The sequence below is a fragment of the Paramormyrops kingsleyae genome, chromosome 13 (assembly GCF_048594095.1).
Source record: "Paramormyrops kingsleyae isolate MSU_618 chromosome 13, PKINGS_0.4, whole genome shotgun sequence".
Taxonomy (NCBI): domain Eukaryota; kingdom Metazoa; phylum Chordata; class Actinopteri; order Osteoglossiformes; family Mormyridae; genus Paramormyrops; species Paramormyrops kingsleyae.
In genome coordinates this window covers 23311346-23335882 of record NC_132809.1, presented here as the reverse complement: position 1 = coordinate 23335882, position 24537 = coordinate 23311346, and the positions used below count along the sequence as shown (strand labels likewise).

The 24537-nt window shown below is 45.6% G+C and overlaps 1 protein-coding gene and 2 non-coding genes across 6 annotated transcripts in view; all 3 read left to right on the top strand.

The window, feature by feature from the left end:
- Nucleotides 1–108: 108 nt before the first annotated feature.
- On the top strand, nt 109–180 carry trnah-gug (transfer RNA histidin (anticodon GUG)). The gene has a single exon. It is a non-coding gene; the product is annotated as a tRNA-His (tRNA).
- A 692-nt stretch (nt 181–872) lies between these two features.
- On the top strand, nt 873–944 carry trnah-gug (transfer RNA histidin (anticodon GUG)). The gene has a single exon. It is a non-coding gene; the product is annotated as a tRNA-His (tRNA).
- Nucleotides 945–4050: 3106 nt separating this feature from the next.
- Nucleotides 4051–24537, top strand: part of frmd5a (FERM domain containing 5a) — a 93008-nt gene continuing 72521 nt past the window's right edge. For all 4 annotated transcript variants that reach the window (XM_023811138.2, XM_023811136.2, XM_023811137.2 and 1 more), the window contains exon 1: nt 4051–4405. In XM_023811138.2, coding sequence (XP_023666906.1) covers nt 4304–4405 — 102 coding nt within the window. In that variant the 5' untranslated portion in view covers nt 4051–4303. The remainder of the gene's footprint in view (nt 4406–24537) is intronic.

Below are 24537 nucleotides of genomic sequence, written 5' to 3'. Positions count from 1 at the left end.
TCAATGAATTAAAAAATATAATTAATGATTTCATAAGTAAATCAAAATGTAACCCATGATGTCTTCAGCTGCAAAAAGAGCGCAGCTGCTCGCAAGCCTATGTAGCTCGCCGTGATCGTATAGTGGTTAGTACTCTGCGTTGTGGCCGCAGCAACCTCGGTTCGAATCCGAGTCACGGCATTGTGGAACAATGTCACGGCAATAGGCTTCATTTTAGTTTCTGAGATGTGTAAATTTAAGATTTCTTTCATAAGCATTTTAAATGAATAGTATAATTTAAGTTACAGTTCTTTTTTTCTAAACTGGACACTTGATGGCTCAGACCTTTTCTTATGCATTTGTGTTAATTTTCCACTAGAGCTTCAGTACATTACCAATCCCCCAACACTGTCAAAACTGAACAAAGTAGCTTAGGTGGGGTGCAGACTGGCTCTATATTTTTCTTAACGATTTCACACAAACCGGAAAAGTGCAACTCTGTATTTGTGAACTTATATATTCCCAGTATAATGGATTAATTGTAGTTTATTTGGTAGCATTTCATAGTGTAATTGCTTTTACTAATTGCATTAGTACTGTACAAAGTCAGAGATGCGATGTTTGATAGATTATCCCGCTCCCCCAACCTTCATCTATCAGGGGGCCGACCTGAGGTCACCCCCTCCCCCGCGCATCTTGTACTTCCGAGAGTCAATCTGCATAGCTCACAAACTATTTTCAGGGCCCAAACGGTGACACTGACGTGACATGCAAATGAGCGATAGAAAACCGATTACACCGATATCATTTCGATATCACCCAGTAAGATGCCCTGGTGGGCTGTTGCCTATGTCACCCTCACCCTGTGGCTGTTTGTTGTGCCTATGTAGCTCGCCGTGATCGTATAGTGGTTAGTACTCTGCGTTGTGGCCGCAGCAACCTCGGTTCGAATCCGAGTCACGGCATTGTGGGACAATGTCACGGCAATAGGCTTAGTTTTGTGTTCACATGGTTCAGTAGGTCAAGATGCTGTGATCTGATGACCAGCAGAGTTGCATCACAATTGTGCACCTGGATCAAGGCCCTAAACCTCCAAATGGTCCATGAACTTACAGGGTCTAATGCAACTGAAAGTATGACAGGTAATCAGTGCTGCTGAAACCCCCAAAATCTATTTGCCAGGAGTATCTGCTTACACCATATTTATCCAAATGATGCGTAGTGCCTACACTAGTGGACACTTGATTTAACAGTATTTTAGTCAAATGTGCAATGATATTACTGACCACTGTGTCCGTGGAGAAGCACAGCCAAGTTTAATTTATGCTTCGAAGGACAGGAGTCAGGTCACTATTAGTTATAAAATCCAGTATTTTGCACAAAAACATAGACCGAGAAGTGCTGTGACATGTTGCTATGACATGTGCAAAAGGAAAATGTTAATGAACTAACTAAACGTGAAAAATTTTATAGCTTTGTGTGCAAAGAAAGAAAGAATTACAAAGCATCTTAAAAATCTGGATCTATCTTTTTATATTTCAAAGGTAAATCTAGCAGTAAAGGGTTATTAGTTCTTTACCAACAGACCTTTGAGGTACATTTCCAGGTATACGTTTATTTATATAATTAGTATATTTATATACTGTTACTAGTATTCCCAAAGATTTAATGTCAATTTGGTAACATTTTACTTGAGGGGGCACAAATATAGTATAGTACACTCTTACTTAATGAATTAATTAGCCAGAAACTAAGTTTTAGTTACATACTGATCCCATGCTCGTTCACCATTAATCAATCATCACTGTTCATGTGTTTCATGCAGTTACTACATGTGCTCATGAGTTCTTCTTTAGTAGTAACTTAGTTACCAAGTTACTTGTGTCCCTTAAAGTAAAGTGTTACCTTCAATTTTGAAAAATTCACTGATTTTCACATGGAACCCCTAGTCATTTTCGTAGTTTAAACCGTTACATTCACAATGTGATTAGGAGATGACACGTCCCGTTGCCCTTGTAGACTTTGTAGAAGAGAGGGGTCAAATTTCAGATCTCAAGGGTCCTGTGCTAAACTCAATGACTACATTTGTTCTTGTGACTTGAGTCTAAACTGGCGCCTCTTTATGTTCTTTGAATGTTCTTATGTCGTACCTCTGGCCCTTGAATAGTCTTATTAGATTACTACTTTGTTAATAGTTGTATGTGTCATTATTTTGCAGCTGTTGGGTCGCTCCTGATTCAGTACTGCTTACACCTGAACCTGGGCATTCAATCTAACCTCAGCCTAGCTGTGCTTAGGCATAGCTGACTCCTTGACAGGATTAATGTTTGCAATGTGCGATTTGACTCACTTCACCGTCACTTTGGACAAAAATGTCTGCTAAATATGTAAATGTAAATGTGTCCAGTCATTCATTTGGATTTCAGGTGAACTGCTAATGAATAATTAATTCGCCAGAGGACTTCCAGATTCAATATTCTTTATTTCCCTTTGGTACATCAACACATAGGAAATCTTACTTGCACCATGCAGCAACGTTTAACAGAATTAGACAACATAAAACAAAGGCAATCTCAAAACATCAATCAAGAATACATAATATCGGACTCTTTCCCGTGTAAAAGGCAGCTCTTTCATCTTATGGTTCCAAAGCTTACAATATTACGTCTGTCAGTAACAAAGACTTGTTTCAAAGGGAAAAAATATCCCTATAAACTAAGGTATATGTATGGAGAAAGAGTACATTTAACCGTACCAGTTCTGTAATATATTTGTAGTAGTAGGAACTCCGCGTTAAATGTTACTCGTCCTGCTTGTATAGAGCTCTGGGATCCTTTATCACGAAGCGATATTTGTTGGTTACCTAGATAACTTGTCGGATTGAAGGTACCCTAGCCGAGGCTACCTTAAATCCGACAACCCAAAAATCGATCTTCGCCATCCAGGCCCAAGCAGGATAAACGCTGGCTTCCCTTTATCGTTTATCTTACGTCAGCTATACTGAAGAGAAACCAGGTAGATGCATTTACAGCACGAAGGCCACAGGGGGCGCTCGATCCCGTTGTAAGGAGATGCAATGAACATATTTCTGATCAGCCAGTAGCACTGGCTACTCTGCCGCCTCCTTCATGTTAAGGAGTACTATTTATTTTACTATTTATTTTTCTGTGCTGTTAGTATCAAGGAAAACCACTGCGTAAGCAGTTCTAGTGCAAAATGGGTATAACCCTAATTTGATATTTATTCATGATTTAACTGTTTTAAAAATAAGGAGTGAGTGGTGCATCCCTGTGTGTGGGACGTGGGACTGGCATCCTGTCAAGGATGTACCTGTGCTGACCGAGTTATGCTGCAGGTGACCCTGACCCAGGATAAGCGTTTGGGGGGGAAAAAAAAACAAGCATTTAGAAGGGATGTGTGAGAGTATACGAAAGTATATATCAAAGTCTAATAAAAATGCACAAATGCAAAAAAAAAAATTCTGAAATGCCATAAAATTCTCCATTAAACTGTAATTTTATTTTGGAGTGGTGTTATACGCCCATTTCGTTATATGCAGTTTTTACGCAAACAGAGAAACTGTTAAGTGTCGTTCAGTGTCATCGAATGAACGTCTGAAGTCCGCGGCGCAGCACTGCGCCTCCTCTGCGACACGCGGCCGCGTTTGAGCCGCAGAAAACGTTCCGGCGTCCGTATCAAAACACGCTTCATACAAGCTTAACGCGATGTAAAAATGTATTATCCTAAAGGACATAAAAAATACATTAACATAACCTGTAAAATAATCACCGATTTGAAGAATGGGGAAAACATGCACTTATGACACAATACCGCAATTTCGGTTCGTTGTCTCAAACATCTTTCATGAAATCGGGATGACGGAGAAGGGCTCCAAAACATCTACGGCCAATCCCCACTCCTATAGGCGCAAATGAGCCCAAAAGGGGGAAATATGCTAAATTCCGTGTTGTTGGTTAAAATGTCTTTTTGAGAAGCCCAGCCTTCTCGGGTTTCGCCTACGTCATCGTGCGCCCCTATCCCCGCCCACTTTTTTTAAGTAACAAGCGATGAATGGTGAAAGGTGCCATGCAGCTACGATACAGTGGCCAGCCTTGGGATGGGGGCATGACAGGCTTGTGATACAGCACAGTCACCTAGGAAGCAGCATGTCCGCATCCACCTGGTAGCGATGCTCAAACCTTGCGCCTCAGTCCCCCTTCAGCCCGGTGGCCGAAGAAGCTGATCAATGTGACATTACTTTCTATGGTGTGCGCTCGGCTTATTGTTCTGGTCCCAGACGCAGACCCAGCAATCGTGTGAGAAGATGTTGAGTCGTCTGATGAGCGGCAGCATCAGGAACCTGGAAAGAGAATGCAATTGTACCGTGAGGCTTCTGGACGATACGGAATATACCTGCACGATCCAGGTCAGTCGCTGTGCACGTACTTACCAAGCAGCTTCTGTATGCATTTGCTGCAACAAATATCTCCTAGTTAAAAACGGTGGAATTGTTTGTTGGTTATGCGCCGACCCGAATCCCCCAAAAATTCAACTTGCGTCGACAACACAGGATCGTTCATTGATAATTACGGGGACAGTTGGCCGCGCTGTATTTCATTGTTGTGATATTTTATTCGTTTAGTTTTTATACTTACATGGGGCCTTTTACAAAGGGTGCATGAACATTTTTGTCGAGGGGAATGATTTGTAAGTATTTGTGGCTTAAGACCCGGGAGCCTTTTAAAGCCACAAAACAAATTAGCTGCACAGTTGATGGGGAATTTAAATTTACAGCCTTGTACACGGTGAAATCCCCAAACAAGGAAGAGATAATTACGAATTTAGTAGCCTGTGTAACTTGCACCGGCTGCCGAAAACAGTTAGTTCTCGTCAAATGTATGAATAAATAAGGACCGGGCACTTCTCGGCTGCTGAAGCATGTTCAAGTTGTCTTGCATAAATCAGATAAACATCTGATCCGATCGTATTGACTGGTCACATGAGAGAAATAATGTAACGTGTACCTGCACAGAGGTCTACATTTATACATGCGATGGTTTTAGTTTTTTTTCCCTATTCAGTCTTTCCACGGGCAATTAAACATATGTATGCATACTTGCAGGACATTTTCTGTCCCTGAAAGGTTTGACCTTGTCGGATTTTCCCATCAGAAAGTGCCCACTGTATTGTTCGTAACAATTAATAATTGCAGTGATTCCAACTGAAAGCGAGCTCATTTACCGCCGTCGACAGGCGCGCCGCTGTGCGCGGTTTATTGCTCAGGTTCGTCCCTTGATGGTCTGTCACAATCCGAGTCCTGAAAACACATTATTTTTCAGGAAAAGGGATAGTTAGTTTACATTTACAAGGAAACTAGATCCCAGGCGGCGCATAGGGACAGGCTCGTGGGCTTATTGCTATTCAACAGGCATCCCAAAGTGCCTCTATTAAGATTCATTCTGCTGGCTGTGCGCATGCAGTGACTCCTCTGAAGGGCAGTACGGCAGCAGAGCGCCGGTGCGCCTCCGGCTCGGTTCGGCTCAGCCCTGCTGTGTTTGACTACATCTCATTATTTTCATATGATATAGCCTACTTATACATTTAAGGAGCACCCTCAACATTTTTTACAAATACAAGTAAGAGTGTTCACTCACGCAGTGCCCAATTTCATTTTCTAATGGCATAATAATTGCGCGCCGTCAGGCGAGCGTGGTCTTGGTTATACCTTACTTACCGGGGGCTGTTTCTGGGTAGTGTGTTTAAATGTTGTGATTTATATTTTTTCTTAATTTATTTGTAATGGAGGTATTCAGCAGCATGTATTTTCTCATAATATTCAGTCACTGAGCAGACAAGATTGACAGAACGAGAGATGAGGAGAGAAAGCTCTAGAGGAAGACATTCTGGGGTATTCCACAGACCTCATAATATGAGAGCTGTTATGTACTCTTGTGACATTGTGCCGTGCTGTTATGATGGTCCCATGAATGGTATCGAAAATTATCGAGTAAAATCCCAATTTCCCAGTGGGATTCAATCTGCTGAATTCCCATTCCAGGAATCTGTAAGTAACCCAATATAAGACAAATTTTGACGATGATTTTCTTACATTTTCACAAAGAAACAATCAATATTTTATTGATTCTTTAGTTTTATTCAGCCCAATATATTTTCAATCTAACTAAGATGCTTTTAATAGGTACCTAAGCAACCCCAAAATGCTGTTAAAGAATTGGGGGGGAATCCTGTGGTATCTGTAGATAGGTTGTAGGGAAAGGGGTGTGGTGAGGCGTTTAAGGACAGGGGCTGTTAACCTCAAGGTTGTTGGTTCAGTTCCCCCACTGTACCCTGCCGTATCATTAGTGATTAAGGTCCTTAACATAATATCTGGTTGTATTGATGCCAGAGCATTACGAATCAGCTTGGATGATAGTGTCCTCATTGGTCGGCTTGGGAGACAGGAGTATTTTGCACGAATGAGAGGGTTTTTTTTGGAGGAATATGTACATATGTTCACAATCGGTGTGGATGTCAAGACTGGCCAGGGCAGGTTTAACCCCCAGTTATGGAATGTTATGCAGTTATCAAGTGTTTGTGTTGGTAGGATCTTACTAATGCTATCACTACACATAACAACAGTGGTAAGAGAAAATATGACTGCAGAAAAACTGCTTAACAATAAGTGCTGTGCTGTATTGCATCCTTTTTGTGATCTGTGGAGGGCTGTTCATTTATCATCCGTTTATGCAGTTTGCATGAATAATCACAGCTGGTTTCAGGTTTCTGGGGTTGCTTACAGAACTGGCAATCGCTAAATGTGCGCTGAGGCATTTTGGTGAATGAGAAAACGCGGAAGTCATTGGATGCAAGCAGCAGCAGCACTAAGGTGAACAGATTTAATGAGATTCCTTTCATTCGCAGTGTCGCTTTGTTCGCACTGCTCTGAACGAGAGGGCAGGGGCTGATCTGAATCCATTACAATCAGGTGTTTTTTTTTTTTTATCTGTACATTTTGATTATATGGGTGGTGCAGGTCTTGACCGCTTTCTTTGTTTTTGCTTTTAGCTGTGAATGATCCTCCACCATTTTGACAGTGCCTTGATGTGTCCCCCTTGGGGCGGCGCTCACTTGTGCTTTTCGCATTAATTCTGCCTTTCTTGTGCTCCTTTGAGGCAAACGTGTTTTCCAGAGATGCGCCCGAATCTGCATAAACGACACAAAGCTGGGTAGTTGTACACAGGGAATTATGTGGCTGGATGAGTGGCCCAGCACCCCCCTGTGGTTAGTGTTGTTGAAATAGCCTGTAGGGCATCATCAGGATGAGGTCCTGTGCGGCCGGGCACAGCAGCAGCAGCGGGAACAACGTTCTCCTGTCTGGGAGGATGACGTCATGGAAGCAGAGAGAGCCAGTCTGCAACCGATGCAGTCTGGAGCAATGACTGGGTTTATTTTGGCCACACCCCTTTCAGGTGCTGACTGGTGATTGGTCTGTTTGATCAACGTCAACATCAATAGGGAACAGCAGCTCACAATCCACAGTCACAGACATGCACATTGAATTTTTTTTTAATGCTGATATTCCGCCAGAAAATGTCCACCAGGGTTTTAGGCCTTTAGATGAAAAGTAGAACTAGGTCATTTTTTTTTTCCTATGCTGTATTTTGTTGCCACTAACTGCCGGCCATTCCCTGTAGGATCTCCTTTCCATGCTGTTAAGCGCTTTTTCACCTGGCTCCACGTTCCAACCGTCTGCACTGATCCATGATTTGTAAGATCGAGGAACCCACAGCCTGTGGTGTTGGCCTGTGTCATGATCATAATAATGATTACGGCGATGATTATCATCATGATCATCATGTAGCAAATGCAGCACAGCCAAACAGAGAACGAACCCTCATTGTCTTTTTAGTCATAATGAAACTGAAGCGAGGGCTTTCGACACAAATAATCACGCTGTTTGTTCTTCTTTGTGACATGATTGGCTCTCAGTGATTTTGGAGTGGGGATTACGCGCCTCTGCTTTCCTCGGGAAGGTTGATTATTAAAACGGCCGGGTGTATCTCCCAGATGCATTTATCTCCCAGATGCAAGCCACGCCTCACTCAGCACGGACTCCGCCTACCTGCAGGAGACCCCGCCCCTCTGCATCGGTGGTCGCGTTGTCTTCACTTTCAGGAAGTTTGCTTCCCTGGACGGCCTGATCTTCTAAGCCAGTATGGTGTCCCTCTCTGCTGTCACTGTCACTGCGCAGTGCAGTTAGATTCATGTCACTGCTTTCCTGGCTGTGTGTTTTTTTTTTTGGGCTCTTTGGATTGCTGGCCAGTGATGTGGCGCCCCCCAGTGTGTCTCTTAGGAATGGACTTTGTGAAGGAAAGTGGACTGTGGTGACTGGATCTGTGCCATGCCTGGGTCATGCCTGTGCCATGCCTGTGCCATGCCTGTTTTCAGTTCCTTCACCCTTATGGCAGGATTACGCAAACAGGTTGTATGGTCATTTCCTTCCCAGAATGCTGTGGGGCCGTATCTTTGCTCTCTACAGTACACATACTATGGGATTGCCCAATACTGCCTCGCCACTATGTTTCACTGCACACTGTATGAGCTCATGGTGCTATAGTCATATCATTCATATTCTGTTTTTAATGCTTCCTGTGGAATTATGGGATAGGGTCATGTGCTAAACAGCTTTGGGTCTGATGCTTGTGTAATGACAGTTTGTCATACCGCGTGTGTGGTTTGGGGGCAGCGTTCTGATGAGGAGCACAGAGCTATAGGACAGCTCCTCTTCTATAAAAAAAGCCTTTAGCATGTTAGCTTAGCAGCATCATATCCCATGGGTTACCATTTTATACTTTGCATTTGTTTATATTCATTTCAGGTGCACTTCCCTGACCCCTGGGACTGAGTTAGAGGTTCGTGTTTCTGCTGACCCTGACTGTCCTCGTGTGAGTTCCCACCCGGGTGGGAGTGAGCTTCGCCGGCTGATAATGAACCTGAAGGCCTGATCCCTAAAGCGGGCTCACGGTCTAATTTGGTCCTCGGGCGATGCATTATTCAGAGCGAGCCACCGGCTGGGTCGTCCCGAGCGGGACCGCACGCGGAGATGCTGCAGTGCGCGGCGCAGAACGCAGCTGAAGTTCCGGGGGAAATCGGCATCAGCTCAGGTTAGCATCTGATAGGTGGCGCGCATCACTACCCCCCCTGCCGAGGCTGATGGGGGTGCTACGCCGGCTGGGCCTGGTGGAACCGTCACCTAGCGTGCTCAGAAAGTCAGGTTCCGGGGGGAGCGGTCGCGGAGCTGCCTAATAATGTGCTTTTTGAGACGGCCGCCCTGCTACCGGAACCAATGCTAAGATGGATTTTGGTTGTCTCCCATTTCTCATGAAATGTCTCCTAGTCGGAATGAAATGGCACTAGAGAAGCCTCTGTTGTGGATTTCTTTTTGAACAGGTGTCGCCATCCCAGATATCCCAGAGTGCCTGGATCATTTTAAGGAGATTCGTTTAAGGAGCGGTCAAGTTGCAGAGACCCGGCCAGAAAAAGATGAACCTTTAGCCGAAACTGATCCCAATGCGCAAAAATGCGTTAATCTGTGGCCTGAAATATTATCATCAGAAATGAGATATGGACCCGTATTTAATTAAAGCATTTCACCTCATCAGGAATAAGTGTGATGCAAATACAGCCAGTATTATGGTTGTGTGGCTGTGGGTATATGTCAGCTGTATTTTACTTTAGTGATATATTATACTAAGCATGCAAACGAGATCTCATTGTGAGCAGGAAGATTAAGCTCATTTAATCTTTGTGGGATTTCTCTCCAAAAATAAATCCTGTCAATCTAAGGTTATAATTGCTCACATTTAAAATATCATTAATCTCTCAGACTGACTGATTGGTACATTCTATAAAGAGTGCAAGTGCGTAGTACACATGTAACAATCACATTAGTGATTTTGCAGTCAGAGACTTGATTAATTAGGATTAAGTATGTTTTATCTGTGATCTACTAAATATTTTCTTCTGAGGCTTTAGGGGGAAATTTTAAACAATCCTCCCCTAATGAAATGCGAACAAATCTGTCCCAGAAAGATTTGATTCACTGAGGAAGGAAATTAATTTACAGGTCCCTGAGGGTCATTTTTAAAAACACACAATTTACCTGCATTTTTTGTTGCACATTTTAAAGCCAAGCCTTTCATGCGTACCGTATAATCCTGTACAGTCAGATCTTTATACATGCAGCTGTTCGCAGTTACGGTAGGGCACTCATCTTTCCCAAGAGCGATGGAATGAGAGACAGTATCGTCATGGACTTTCACAGAAAAGTGGGACTGTAATTTTTTTAGAGCTTACTCCTTTAAAAGGTACTTTTTTCTCTCATTATACTGAAACCTCCTTTACACTTTCTTTTAAGGTGCTCATACATTTTTCGCATCACTTACTTGGAATCCTGATGGGATATGAGAAGGCAGAGGTTGGTCCCACTGCCCCTAGGTGCAAAGCGTCTCCTAGGTGACTAGCAATGGGGGCTGGGGGTGGGGGGGGGGTGATTCAAATATGGGAAAGGGTAAGAGGAGGAGGGGGAGGTGACAGCTGATCACACAGACTAAGATCACATTTGTACCGTTGCCACAGTGACTTCCTGGAGACGTTGCAAACATTTAGTGTCGACCTGGATTTACACGTCCTATACAACTAAGACGTGTAGAAGCTGGAAGATTCAGTCGCTAGTGTATTATGGGAAGGAGAGCATGATTCACAAGACGCCTTCCGATTCTGACCGTTTGGGTTTTTTTTTTGCTGTCTATATTGACACTTTTTGACTGTAACATTGCTTTGTGCCGCACCTCCTGGTTTCCTGCTCCCTGAGCCGTACCCAGAGTTTAACTTCATCTGAGGCAACAAGGCCTCAGCTTTTTCCTTTTACTGCCACTGTTTTTGTTTAGAAAGTAACTGGCTCCTAGTACTGAATAGTGTCTGTGGCCTACGAATGAAACGGCCGCACCTCGGCGGCGGTCATGTGCTCCCAGGCGGCGTTTCGATTGGCTGAGACCTGAGAGTGGGCAGCATTTGGAAACCGGTGATTTGTGTGCGGAGCAGCCGTGAATTTGGTCACTGTTGAGTCCTTTGTGTCTAGTTTAAATGGATGCCCATTTGGAAAGCGACTGTAAGACCTGCTCCCTCAGGCACAGTGTGGGTCTCGTGTAACGCAGCAGCAGCACCTTATAGTTGGTAAAGCCTTTTACATGATAATCTTTTGTTCTTCTAACCCACAAATGACTATGGTGAATTTTATACATTTAGTATATTTCTCACTTTTTCCCCTTCTCCTGTTTAAGCCCAATGAGGCACTGGCTTCCCATACGGCTGGGGGGGTGGTTGTGTAATCGCTGGCCAAGATGGCCGACCCTGGCTTCACCTGTCCGGCTGGGCTGCAGTGAGGAGCAGCTGCCGTGCGGACTGCAGTGTGTCTGGGCTGCGTGCCGCCAGCCTGCGCCGGGTTCTGCGGGGTGCTGTGCTCTTACTGCCACACGCAAAGCTCGCGCCACTGCAGCAGAGCCGTTGCTGAACAGCTATTCGGTGCGGGGAAGTTTCCGCGGAGCACAGCGGTGAGGCTCCCGGCGGGCTGTGCGCGTCCCCGTGCAGTGTACGCAGTGGTCAGCCCCCTGACTCCCCTCACCTCTCCTGTCTGCACACACAGAAGATTAGACGGGTGTTGATCAAGCACTGATGAGCGTTTACTGGTCACCATGGGAGAAAACATGGAAGGGTGTTAAACTGCTTTTGCCTTCAGAAAGAAGTCATCTAACGTGAAGCTTTTCTTAGTGTCACCTCTCTGTTTCATCATCTTTGCATGTGTACTAATTGCCATTTATATAGACATTTATGTAATTTTTCAGGGGATAAACCCTTAAATGTACCAAAGGTGTTTTGTGCCAGATCATGCACTTATGGGTATAAGATAATAATAATAATTATTAATAATAATAATAATAATAACCTTTAAAAACAAGATAAGACGTCCTTTATCTATCCCAGGGGGCCACGTTGTATCAGCTTGATGAGGTAAGAAATAATTTATGTACAAAGGATGACCTGCTCAACATCGGACAAATGATCTTTCAGAATTATTCCTTGAAAATAGATGTCCAAACATCGTCTAGTTTACCATGCCTTGGGAAAGTGTGCATCCCCATTGATTATATCTTGTTTTGCTATGTTCGAGTCAAGTATAAAATATGGAAAGGGATTGTTTTTCATCCATCCATACTTTCGCCGCTTGCCCTGGTCAGGGTCGTGTAACCCTGCCTGGTGCTTAGTGCTGCTTGGGATGGGTTCTAGGTCCCACATGACCTTGACAAGGATAAACAACCGGACAACTGATGGGTAGATAAGAAATTAAAACAAAAAGCACTGGAAGGTCACCAGTTGAAATCCTGTGGCCGGCAGAGTGATGTCACCATTGGTCCCTTGAGCAAGTCGCTCCAGGGACAGTGACTGAGCCTGTCCTCTGTTATGTTGCTTTGGATCAAAAGTGTCTTATAAAATATAACGATGAGTAAAAGATCAAGAATCTAGAAAAGTTAAAATGTTGAAAAGAATAAAAAGCCGGACTGCAGTATTGAAATATTACTAAAGCTTGTAAACGAATACAAGTCAGTCTGCTGTAAGAAACTGGCCCAGACACTTGACATGCATCTGTCCAAAATGAGCATCCTACTGAGAATGTTCATACGGTAACCAGTAGGGCAGTTACAACACTGACAGAGCTGATTAACCGATGCGAGAATCTCTATCTCGAGATGAGCAGACTCTGCAGTACCACATGGACTCGTGACTCCTTTAGGAAGGCGGCTTTGTGGTGTAACTGATTTCAAGCTCTATACAAAGATCTATGTTTGGAACAAAGCAAACACAGCTAATCGCCAAGGTAACGGCGTGCACTCAAGCATGGGGGATGTACCCCTTCCTGGGGGTATTTATCAGCAGGAAGTACTGGGAGGTGCGACATCAGTGCGGTCAAACTGAGACAAATGCTGAAGGAGAAACCAGTTTATTCTATGTGAGATCTATGTTTGAGCATCATGTACCAACAGTGTGATGATTTAGTGACTGAAAACATTTTTGCCCCTTGTTCATGTTCTGGATGACTTCTGAACTTGAAGGTTCTTCTGAACTTCAGAAGGTTGTGATTTTCCCTCCCAGAAGTGTGTGTGTGAGGTTTGCTTGTTCCCTGTGTGTGTGCGCGTGTGTGTGGTTTGGTTGTTCCCTGTGTGTGTGTGTGTGTGTGTGTGTGTGTGTGAGGTTTGCTTGTTCCCTGTGTGTGTGTGTGTGTGTGTGTGTGTGAGGTTTGCTTGTTCCCTGTGTGTGTGTGTGTGTGTGTGCGTGTGAGGTTTGCTTTTTCCCTGTGTGTTCCCCTGTGTGTTCCCTGTGTGTTCCCTGTGTGTGTGTGTGTGTGTGTGGTTTGGTTGTTCCCTGTGTGTGTGTGTGTGTGTGAGGTTTGCTTGTTCCCTGTGTGTGTGTGTGTGTGTGTGTGTGTGTGTGAGGTTTGCTTGTTCCCTGTGTGTGTGTGTGTGTGCGTGTGAGGTTTGCTTTTTCCCTGTGTGTTCCCCTGTGTGTTCCCTGTGTGTTCCCTGTGTGTGTGTGTGTGTGGTTTGCTTGTTCCCTGTGTGTGTGTGTGTGTGCGTGTGTGAGGTTTGCTTGTTCCCTGTGTGTGTGTGTGTGCGTGTGTGTGTGAGGTTTGCTTGTTCCCTGTGTGTTCCCCTGTGTGTTCCCCTGTGTGTTCCCCTCTGTTCTTATTGGAGGAAACCGGAGTCCCTGGAATCTCAGGGCATATACGGGTGGATGGATGTGAATGTGTGAGCGAGGGTTTGCCGTGACTTTTATCCCTTCCAGTTCTCTCCTGGCCCGCGCTGGGGATGCTGGGATAGGCCCAGGGCTCCATGTGAGACCGCATGAGCTTAAGGGCTGGAAAATAGATTAATTTATTATGAAGGTATAAAAACCCCTTTATGCATTACTTCATGAATTTTAAGGTGTGACTGAACAAAATGTGAAAACCTACAGGGTGGGGGCAGTAGGATGTGGAGGGGTGGTTGTAAGGTGGTATCATACGACAAAATATAGCAGCAGAGTGATCAGCATTATAAACTGACTTTTGTACAATTTACAGTGTACAGTTTGTGGCTGTCACAGAAAGGCAATATTGCTGCTTTGCTTCTGTTGAGTGTATCGCATGTTCAGACACACGGAAGATGCAACCGAACAACCCTTAAATTTACACTCTCTTTACATGGAAACCTCAAGATACTTATGACGGTGCAGAGTTACTTGTTTAGTTTGCAGCAGGCACTCGCGCCTAGTCGGATCCTCGACTTTGCTTTCTGCTTCACTTGTCCGTCGCTTTTGAACTCTAACCCTTGATTTAAACAAATCAGCTAAATTCCAGTGCATACTTGAACTAAGTTAACTTGCGTAAATGAGGAAAACGTCCAGTTAAATTCTGAAGCACTGAGGCATAATTACACAAAAGCCGATGCCTCAGAAAGGCAGGTAAATTAGGCCAAGACATCACATTGATCTTTTTTTCATCACCCCCAGATTTTCTCATTTAACTTTGGAGTTTAACCCATTTAACTTTTTAGCTTGTAGGGTATTTGTGAGCCATCAGGGATGTAGCCTAATTTTTGTCATGGTACCATATAATATGAAAAGGAAATATAAGAACTAAGAAGAAATATTAAACAATGTCTTCCGGTTAATGTGAAATGTTTATACAACCAGCTAGCAAACGGCAACCGCAGAGCTAACTGCATATTTATAACTGCAATATTGTAAAATATTTAATATTTATAGTATTTTCACAAGATCGTCTAATCACACACGTAAAATATATTTCTGTGCTGACTAGAAGTTGAGTAATACCAAGTTAAAGTAATATCAAGTAGACTTAATTATAATATATGGTATACAGGGCTGCACTTAACTGGTACACAAGTACGCATTTGCCGTATAAAGTGTCACTCATGGCAGTTTCTTGTGATTGCAGCGCAAATGCGGAATTATTTTATGTTCATTTGCGTTGTTATGACAAGAAATGATTATTTTAACCTTTATACCGCAAAAGAAGTACAAATTAGCTACATAAAGGTTAAAATGCACAGTGAATGCACATAAAATAGATACACATTTGCGCTTCTGTGCCTGGAACTCACCGTGCGTATTGCTTTATAGGGTGGATGCGTACTTGCGTACCAGTTATGTGAACCCCTGACTATGTACATAGACAATAAATAGGCAAAGGAAGCTGAGGCTGCCACACTGGTAGAGCATACCAACTGGATGGATATCAGGCCACCATACTGGAGAAGCATATCAACTGGATGGATATCAGGCCACCTTACTGGAGAAGTGTATCAACTGGATGGATATCAGGCCACCATACTGGAGAAGCATACCAACTGGATGGATATCAGGCCACCACACTGGAGAAGCATACCAACTGGATGGATATCAGGCCACCATACTGGAGAAGCATACCAACTGGATGGATATCAGGCCACCATACTGGAGGAGCGTACCAACTGGATGGATATCAGGCCACCATACTGGAGAAGCGTATCAACTGGATGGATATCAGGCCACCACACTGGTAGAGCATACCAACTGGATGGATATCAGGCCACCATACTGGAGGAGCGTACCTACTGGATGGGTATCAGTGTATGTAGTATTTCTGTACCCATGATGCATGCAAAAATCCACAGTGACAGATACAACAACTTTGCCAGTTTTCAGTATTTCTGATTCTGCGTGTCTTTTGTGATCCATCCATTTACTTTCCATATCTCCTTAACTGCTAGAAGGTTATGTTGACAAACTCAGTGCATGCGATGCCCCTCTCGATGCTGGCATCGCTCACTGGAGCAAAGACAGCTGCTGCGGTCCTTGCCTCACACAGCCTGTAACTCCTAAGCACTTGGTGGACCGGGGGGACCTTTTAGCTGCAGACTGCTAAGGTACTGCGCCAAATTTAGCATTGACCCTTCCCGGTGAGATCGCATATTCTGCCTCAGATTTTTGGGCAGATCCAGACAACGCCGACCCGCGTCACGGTTTTGGGATTCATCTAGCCCAGCTCTTCTAGTGGCTAAGTGAATTTTGCCCACTGTCAATAAAGCAGCGGTTTCATGGTTTCTGGGCAAGATCCAGTGCCTTGTTCACCGGGGCCGAGCTAAATATTGGCTGGGGGTGTCCAGCGCCACTCTAACCTGAGGTATAGCCACCCCATTGGCCACCCAAATATTATTATTGTTTCATAACAATAAGCGTAATTTCTGTAGTTAGTATAATTGTTAATTTTATCAAATTTATTTAAATTTTTCACCCTTGTGCTGTCATCAGTGCTATATATAACTCCTAACTGAACATCGTTGTATGTCTCTGACATGAATGGCACCTGCCAGCAGACCATTGATTACATTTCCCTAGTCGCTGGTGTCGGGGCACTTGAACATCTTCCCCTTTCTCCCCCCTGTTTCCGCACTATAATGAGATCAAACAACTGATAAAAATCAAGATGAAACATTCAATAATAATAAAAAAAGAATCTGTATTTTGGAATCGATCCTCACAACCTTATTGCGTAACTCAGCCTGACTCCAGTTTGACTGCAACAAATGAATGTGGGCCTATATCACAAAGCCAGATTTCTTGCTTAGCCAGATAACTTTGAGGCTAAGTAACTCTGACTTTCCGATATCACAACACTGGTTTATTTCTTAGCAGGATACCTCACCCTGGTAACTACATGCATAACCTGCTCTGGAGTAGGTTAGATTTCAGGGTCACGGATCTCAAACAGTGCCCGAACCAAACAGCCACGGCGTTGCTTTTCGTCATTATTGTACTTCAGAATTCTTCATATTTTACTATGATTCTCTGTTCCACTTCATTGAAATACTTAGTCCTGTTGTGAACAAAGTTTATGTGATTGGCTGATCGTTGGGCACGGCACGCTATTGTGTTTCAGTAAAAAACCCTGGCTTGACACATTGCTGATTGTCAGTGATGACATTTTAGAATTTTTGGAGATTTCTTTCAGCATCTTGCGGTCGGTTCTGGGGCTAAACTTGCTAGGGCGGCCTGACCTGGCCGTGCTGGCAGTTATTTTCAATGTTCTCCACTTGTAAATTATTTTCCGGACGGTGGAATGGCCGATTCCAACCTCTCTTGAGATCTTTTTATATCCTTCCCAGACTCATATACATCTATAAGCTACTTTCTGAAGGCCTCAACAATCAAGAGGGCCAGACTAAATGTCTGTGATTTAAAGAAAGTCAGCACCCTCCCAAAAAGCTCTGTAACAATGTTCTAATCATTTTCACCTGATGTGGTGCATTTGAATCTAATTAGGCTTTGTAAACAGTAATGCAGGGGTCTCCAACTCCGGTCCTGGAGAGCTACCGTCCAGTAGGTTTTCTATCCTACCCGGCTTCTGATGAGCCACACCTGTTCTCAGGTAAATACCAGGAGCAGGTGTGGCTCATCAGAAGCCAAGTGGGACAGAAAACCTACTGGATAGTAGCTCTCCAGGACCGGAGTTGGAGACCCCTGCAGTAATGGATGTGAGGGTGTCCTAACTTTTTCTCAGTAGAAATTGGTATCTTAGTTAATTCACTTATTTAATAAAAGAAATTTGTTTCTTGCTTTGGCAAAAATGAGGCAATTACATCACCTTTATCTACAAATATAATTTTAAAGATGATTTAATATTGAAATGCTGATATTTTTTAATAACAAACTAAAAATTTGTGCTTTACAATTCGTCCTAATTTGACTGTAGTATCATACTGTTACTTATGTATTAAACCACAAACTAAATCGTAGTTACATACTGATCTCATCATTAATGAATCATGATGCATCTTTTATCTCAAGCAGTTACTATATTTGTTACTTTATCTGCTATTTTTGTAAACCTTTGTTAACTACTGAAGGAACTAATGAAGGAACAAATAATTAACAACACAAGTGAAATACTGATGTCGTATTTGTTCATCATTAATGAATTGTGACATCTTTTCTGAAGTAGCTATAACTTGTTCATAATTTGTACTTCAGTAGTAAATTAGTTATTACTAAGTATTTGTGCCCCGTTGGGTGAAGTGTTACCTAATCTACTAACATTATCGTGAATGCATAAGAACTTGGGAAGGATCGCTGTGAAATAAATTAAATATTAGTTCTGTTTGCAAGTGGTCACTGCAAGCAAATTATTTATTTTCTGCTTTCAAATAATTCTTCTGTTGGCTGTTGTGATAAATCAGTTCCATGATTCAGATAGCTTTTTTTGTCGGTATTAAAAATAATACCTTTGGGATTTTAAAGTACCGGCGTGTTCAGTGATACAGTCATACTGCCCAAGCCTAGTGTGAATGACCAAAACCGAACAGTGGATGAAGAGGAGCCTGTCCAGTGACAGGAAAACGATAATGATCTATCAGGATTTTGTGAGAGAAAACAAATTACTAGCAGCTGTTGTACTATATTGTACCACTTATTTTATATGTAAAGCCACACTGTGGGTTTCCATGCAGTGGTAGCCACTGGGTGACTCTGAAACTGGTTTCCAGTTACTGCTGTATTCCCTCTGTACTTCATTGCTTGCTTAGCACCAGGCACAGACCATAACTTGAAGCCATCCCTGGGTTTTACAAAATGTGGAATTCCAGTTGCTTCCAGTCAGTGTTGATGCTCATTGGCTACTGGAGAACGGACGGCATGTTGTCATTGGTCACTGGAATCAGGATGGTGCTTCTAAGAAGAGAGAGACAGATCAGCTGTCCGTCACCTGTCTCGTCTGAGGCTCCTCATGTGCATGTGTGTGTTGTGTTGCCCTGTTGACTTTCGAATAAAGAGCGTTTGATTCCCGTGACACTGTTGCCGGGGCCTTCCTCTCCGTGATCACCAGCCTCTCCGTGATCACCAGCTTCTCCGTGATCACCAGCCTCTCCGTGATCACCAGCTTCTCCGTGATCACCAGCCTCTCCGTGATCACCAGCTTCTCCGTGATCACCAGCCTCTCCGTGATCACCAGCCTCTCTGCGATTCATCACTCCCGTTCCTCCCCGCTCCCTCCTCAGGGCCTGGCTGTGGAGTTAAGCTCTCGGCCCCGGGGTCGCGTCCCTACAGCAGGCCGGCGACAAGCGCCACCTGGAGATCGTTTCCCGGGAGACGGCGGATGGCAGCGCAGGGAACGGGCGGCCTGGGTCTGTGGATGTAAACGAGTCGTCCGCGTGATGGACCGCTTAACGAGGTGTGAGGGGCCCGGGAAAGAGACCCCCCCAGGAGGAAGTGGTGAGACGTGAAGCCAGCAGGTGTGGCGGGAGCCCATGTTTGGGGAGGCATGACTGAGGCCGCCGCGCAGCCAGGTGGCTGATTACCTCCGGAATGTGCCGGATGGTTTCCTGACGTGTAATCATGCATTCCGGGGTTTCTGTGCTGTTCCTGTGTCTCGGTGTTCAGTGGTAGTCGGTCTGCGTTCGGCTGCTGTGGCCGCAGTCCCTGGGCTTTCGTTTGTTAGCTGTATCGCTTCAATCACTGGTGTGCAGAGAGTTAGTGCCCCTGGCTGCTTCCTCTTGAGAGCGGGCTGCCCCCCCCCCCACCACAACCAACACCGGAGCAGCGTTGCCAGCCCCCCCCCCCCCGAGTAGAGCAAACCGGGCTGCTTCTCCAGCACTGGCCTTCACTGTGGTCGACTGCTTCCTGCACCCCTGGGCCTAGCAGATGGGCTCTGCCCATCCCCACAGCGCAGAAACAAAAACCCAGAAACGGCCACGGCCACCAAGCCGGGGAGTGAGTGTCTCGTTACTGGAGGGGATAAATGTGTGTGAATGTCAACCACCGAGCCAGTTCAGGGGGTGAATAGGGCTGCGTTTATGGGGCAGGCCACTGTCACACAGGACGGGCTTCTTGTGTGGGACTAAGTGTCGCTCCTGCTGCTGTTGAAGGGCTTGCCTTCTTCCTGAAGTCTCGCTGGTGTGATTCCACAGCTCTGGGTTTACTGGAGCACTTTCAGATCATACTCCCCCTTCACACTACACCAGTAGGACCCTTGCAGCACTTGAATTCGAGATTAGCGTGTGTCCTTATCATCCGCGCTAGCTGCTACCTCGTTTAAGTGCTAATTAGACGAATGAAGTCATCATAAGGGGTTTGCGTGAACCCCAGGAGACGTGAATGGCTGTGGACAAACAGCTTGTTCAATGGAGCCAGACCAGGAGGTGTGACGAGGGTTTCAAGGAGGTGTGACAAAGACTTTCCCCCTCCCTGAAACGGCAGCATGTCTGCCGGCCCGCTCCTCCTCAGCGCCTCCTTTCATCATACCTCTCCTTCCACTCCTCCTCTGTCCCATCGTGACTCTGCACACTCCACCTTCCTGCCCCCCATGTGGCTTCTCCTTCCTAATGGAGATGCAGGTCTTTGTCAACACAGATGGAAGAAAAGGTGATGTTTCCTGCAGGAGCATGTGGGAGGAGGGGGGGAGTTGTGTTTGGAGCCGCTGCTCATCGTCCTCATCGTCCTCATCGTCGCGTGCAAAGAGACTTTTTACTGATCTTTTGTTTTTGTGTTCTGATTCTGGAAAAGAGCTAAAGCGGTTCTTGTATAGTGGATTGCTTGTGGGAATTTTACTTGCACAAAAATGTTCTGAGGGGAGTACAAAAAAAATGATTAATTCAAAGATATAACCAATCAGATTGTAGAGGAAGCAGGACATCTGATTGGTTAGTCCCACCTCCCCCAGTCACTTGGACCCGCCTCCTCTACAATCTGATTAGTGATTTCTCTGAATCATTTTTCTTTCTGCCCTCAGAACATTTTTATGTTACTAAAACTCCCATGAGCTAGGTGAGTAGCTTAAAATGAGATTAGTTTGATTAATCAAGTCTTATTCTGAAGCTAATATATTTTTCCTAGAGTAATGTACGAGTTGGGAATCAGATATTAGGGAAGCAGGGGTGAATGGAATAGTTTGCATTCATGCATCTGTATGCCTCTGTGTCATCTTGTGTGACTGGATGGCTTACCTTATTTGTCCATAAATATTATTAATCAATGACATTCTTCTAGTGTTTGGTGAACCTTGATCGTGATTGGGCGTGGGGCCGATGCAAATTCTGACCTTCCCAATGGGCTGCGTGTAGCAGTCGTCGTGTCAGTCTTGGGTCTCTGATGTTCTCTTGAGGGAGGCAGTTAGGAGGAAGTTCGGTCGCAGACAGAGAGTGGACTCAGCGCGGCGTTTGAAACTCACACCATGAAAGGGATTCTCCACCGAAACCGCAGACTACCGTCTGTGCGCCAAATGAAAAGGCAGAGGCTTGAAGCTGATGAATATTTCATTGTTTATTTGCTTTGCCTTTACTCTAAGTGACTGGCACAGACGACACTTATACTCATTTACGCAGCCGAATATTTGCATAACGGTTTCGCCTGACTGCTTTTCTGCTGTGTGAAATTAGGATTTGAGCCCAACACCTCCTGGTCCCCTTGCTTCCCTTCTCGACTGCTGCTGAGGATCTTTTCAGTGGGATCAGAGGCTGCTCGTCCACCACACTGACCACACTCTTCTTTGTGTAAGAGGAGATTATTTCCCTCTGTACTGTGGCCCTGGGGAGACTTCGAGTGTCTGGTCTACGGGTGTGTACAGGCTGCAGGCCCCTCGTGGTGATTGGATGGAGAGTTTCTCAGCACGCCACCCCCCCCGTGTAGCGCCACTTCTCACGTTCAGCTCTGGCAAAGCGGCTTGGGTGGAGCGAGCTCACCGTGACTCACCAAAGACCCCCCCCCTCCTACCCCCCGCTGTGCTGTAAGCAATGAATCAAAGCCCATATGAGGATTGGATGTGGGGGTGGTGGTGGGGGGGGTGTTGTAAGCAGCTGGTGCCTATTGGCCATGCATACAGCCGGGGGGGGGGTCCTCATTGTTTGGAATGGCTGATTTGGGCTGGGGTGTGTCCTGGTCTGGCTCTGTCAGGCTTGGGGATAACCAGCGCCCACATTTATCTCCCTACGCAAATTCATCGCTGCATAACAATAGAATCTGGCCCTAAAATGGGGGGGGGGGTGGTTCGAAACACCAGCCGGTTCCCCTCCGCGTCCTGCTGTCCCCCCCCAGCGTCATTGTGCTCGGAGACGGGGGGACGTCACAAAAGCCCTGAGCTTACGCTGTGTTTCAGCTAATGAATGTAAAGCAGCAGAACGCGCGGAAGTGAGGAAGTGAGGCCGCTCAGCTCTGCCTCTTTGTTATTCCTTATTGTCTCCGCTAGACTGGCTCCCCTAATGATGATGGGAGAATAACGTTTATTTTGTCCCACACATTAGATGGGGTAACGCTCAGAAAACGTGCTCGGCGTGCCTAATGGGATCTGCGGGTGGGGGTGGTGATTCAGCGCGCGTTCATTAACTACTTCATCACCTTACCTGTTCGCTCAGTTGTGTTTGTGTCAGGATGGGTGAGGCTGCCCCCCCCGCCCCCCCACACACACGGCCCTCCGGCAGTATCCAGGAAGCTGATGTCCTTCCAGGTTCGTCACCCGTCATCCGTGTCGTTGGACACTGAAAGGCACCGGTAATGGTGTAGGTGAAACATGCACTCTATACCGGCTTTGTTGAGACCCTTCTTCCACTGCCGTGTGTGTGTGCATGTGTCTATGTGTGTGTGTGTGTGTATGTGTGTGTCTGTGTGTGTGTGTGTGTGTCTGTGTGTGTGTGTGTGTGTGTGTGTTATGCACTGAACATGCAGTTGTGACACTGTGTGCTGTGTGTCACACAGGGGGAGCTTACGGCTCATGCATGCATGTGGGGTTGAGGGGGGGGGAGGGGGGGGTCCTGTGCTTGACACTCACAAAACCGGCAGCTGTTCATCCCTCTAACCCCCCCCCCCGCCGGTGAGGCGCTCTGCATCTTAGCAGAAACGGACGTATTTGCTGCTATTTATATTGCTGTACCCGTACGTGCTGCCGGTACTATGGCTGTCCTCGTTCCCTGTTCGCGACTTGCACTGTCCTCTTCTGCCACATCGTCCGGGTTGAGGAGTCGGAGCGGCGATTAAAAAGCGCTGCGGGGGATGAGTAGGTTGGGGCCATGGTGTGGGGGGTGGGGGGTTGAGGGAAAGCGACTTTGGTTAGTCCTGACACACCTGGGCCCAGCGTTGGACTTTGTCTCTGAGCAGGCCATCCAGTCAGCCAGTGGACACTCAGCTATCTTGGGGTAGAATGTGACCCCACCAAAAGGGGGCGCTATGACCCAAAATTTCCACAGCTGTGTGGCAAGGAGACACAAAGAAGGACGTGTGCTTCACTCTGGAGGGAGGGCTGAGAAACGCCCTTTTCCCTCATCTCTATCTGTGTGATTCTGAAGGACTGAGCTCCGTGGATCCTGGGTGTTACAGCCGACATGATTCCCGCGACAGAACTGAGACTGAAAGTGAAGTACGGCGTGTCACTCCACATTTCTGTCCAATTTGGTGCAGACTTGGCAGTTTTTCGTGCTGAGAGGTGCCTGAAAATAGCAATGTCACGAGGGCCCGTATGGAGAGAGTTAAATAAGGAAAAGGAGTCATTGTGTCAGACTTGGGCTCTAGTGTTGTCCAGCTGTTTGCCGTGAAGGGGGGGGGGGGGGGCACAGGGCATTATTCATCCATCTGGCTGCCCAGCCAACTTCCATCTGATTGTCCCGGTCAAGGTCTCAGGGACGCATCATGTTGGCTTAAAAAGTTACGGTCTGCTTCCTTTGACTTGCACTGTTTCTTTATTTATATGGTCAGTCTTCTTTAACTGTTGATGATCCAGTTTGACAGGAGGCTCATTAAGAGAGGCCTGGGGGTCTGCTTTTCCGTCACGGAGTCGCCCCCCTGTGCTGGGGGAGCGTGGTTTAGATTCGGGGGGTGGTGTGATGGGTGGTCATTCCTGGGGGAGTGTGCTGTGCTCCCATTGAAGCCGGGGTGTCAGCAGATGGCGGGAGAATGGGTGTCCACTGGGGGCACGGTCAACAGCAGCGGGAAAGGGAGTCCTCATAGAGCCTCCGGACGGGCTACGGTGTGTGTGTGTGTGTGTGTGTGTGTGTGTGTGTGTGCGTCATGTATATATTACCCTGTGGGGATTTGAGGTCCCCACAATGTCATAAAAACCTCTTATTTTGACCATTTTTTCAGTCCCCACAAGGGGGCATTCAGTTTTATAACAGTGTGTGACTGTAGTCAAAAAAACTAAAAATACCAAATCTGTATGTCGTACTTTGTTTGGTTACTTGTGGTTAAGGTGAGGGCTGGGTTGGGGTTAAGGTTGTCGTTGGTGGGATTAGAGTTTTCCTCATAGAAATGAATAGAGAGTCCCCACAAAGATATAATTACAAATCTATGTGTGTGTGTGTGTGTGTGTGTGTGAGAGAGAGAGAGAGAGAGAGAAGTCTTTTTTTGCTCAGTCACCCTAACAAACGATCCCTTCTGATGATGTGCAGGAATAGCGTGATGCCTTTCCTTAGGACATCCAGGGGA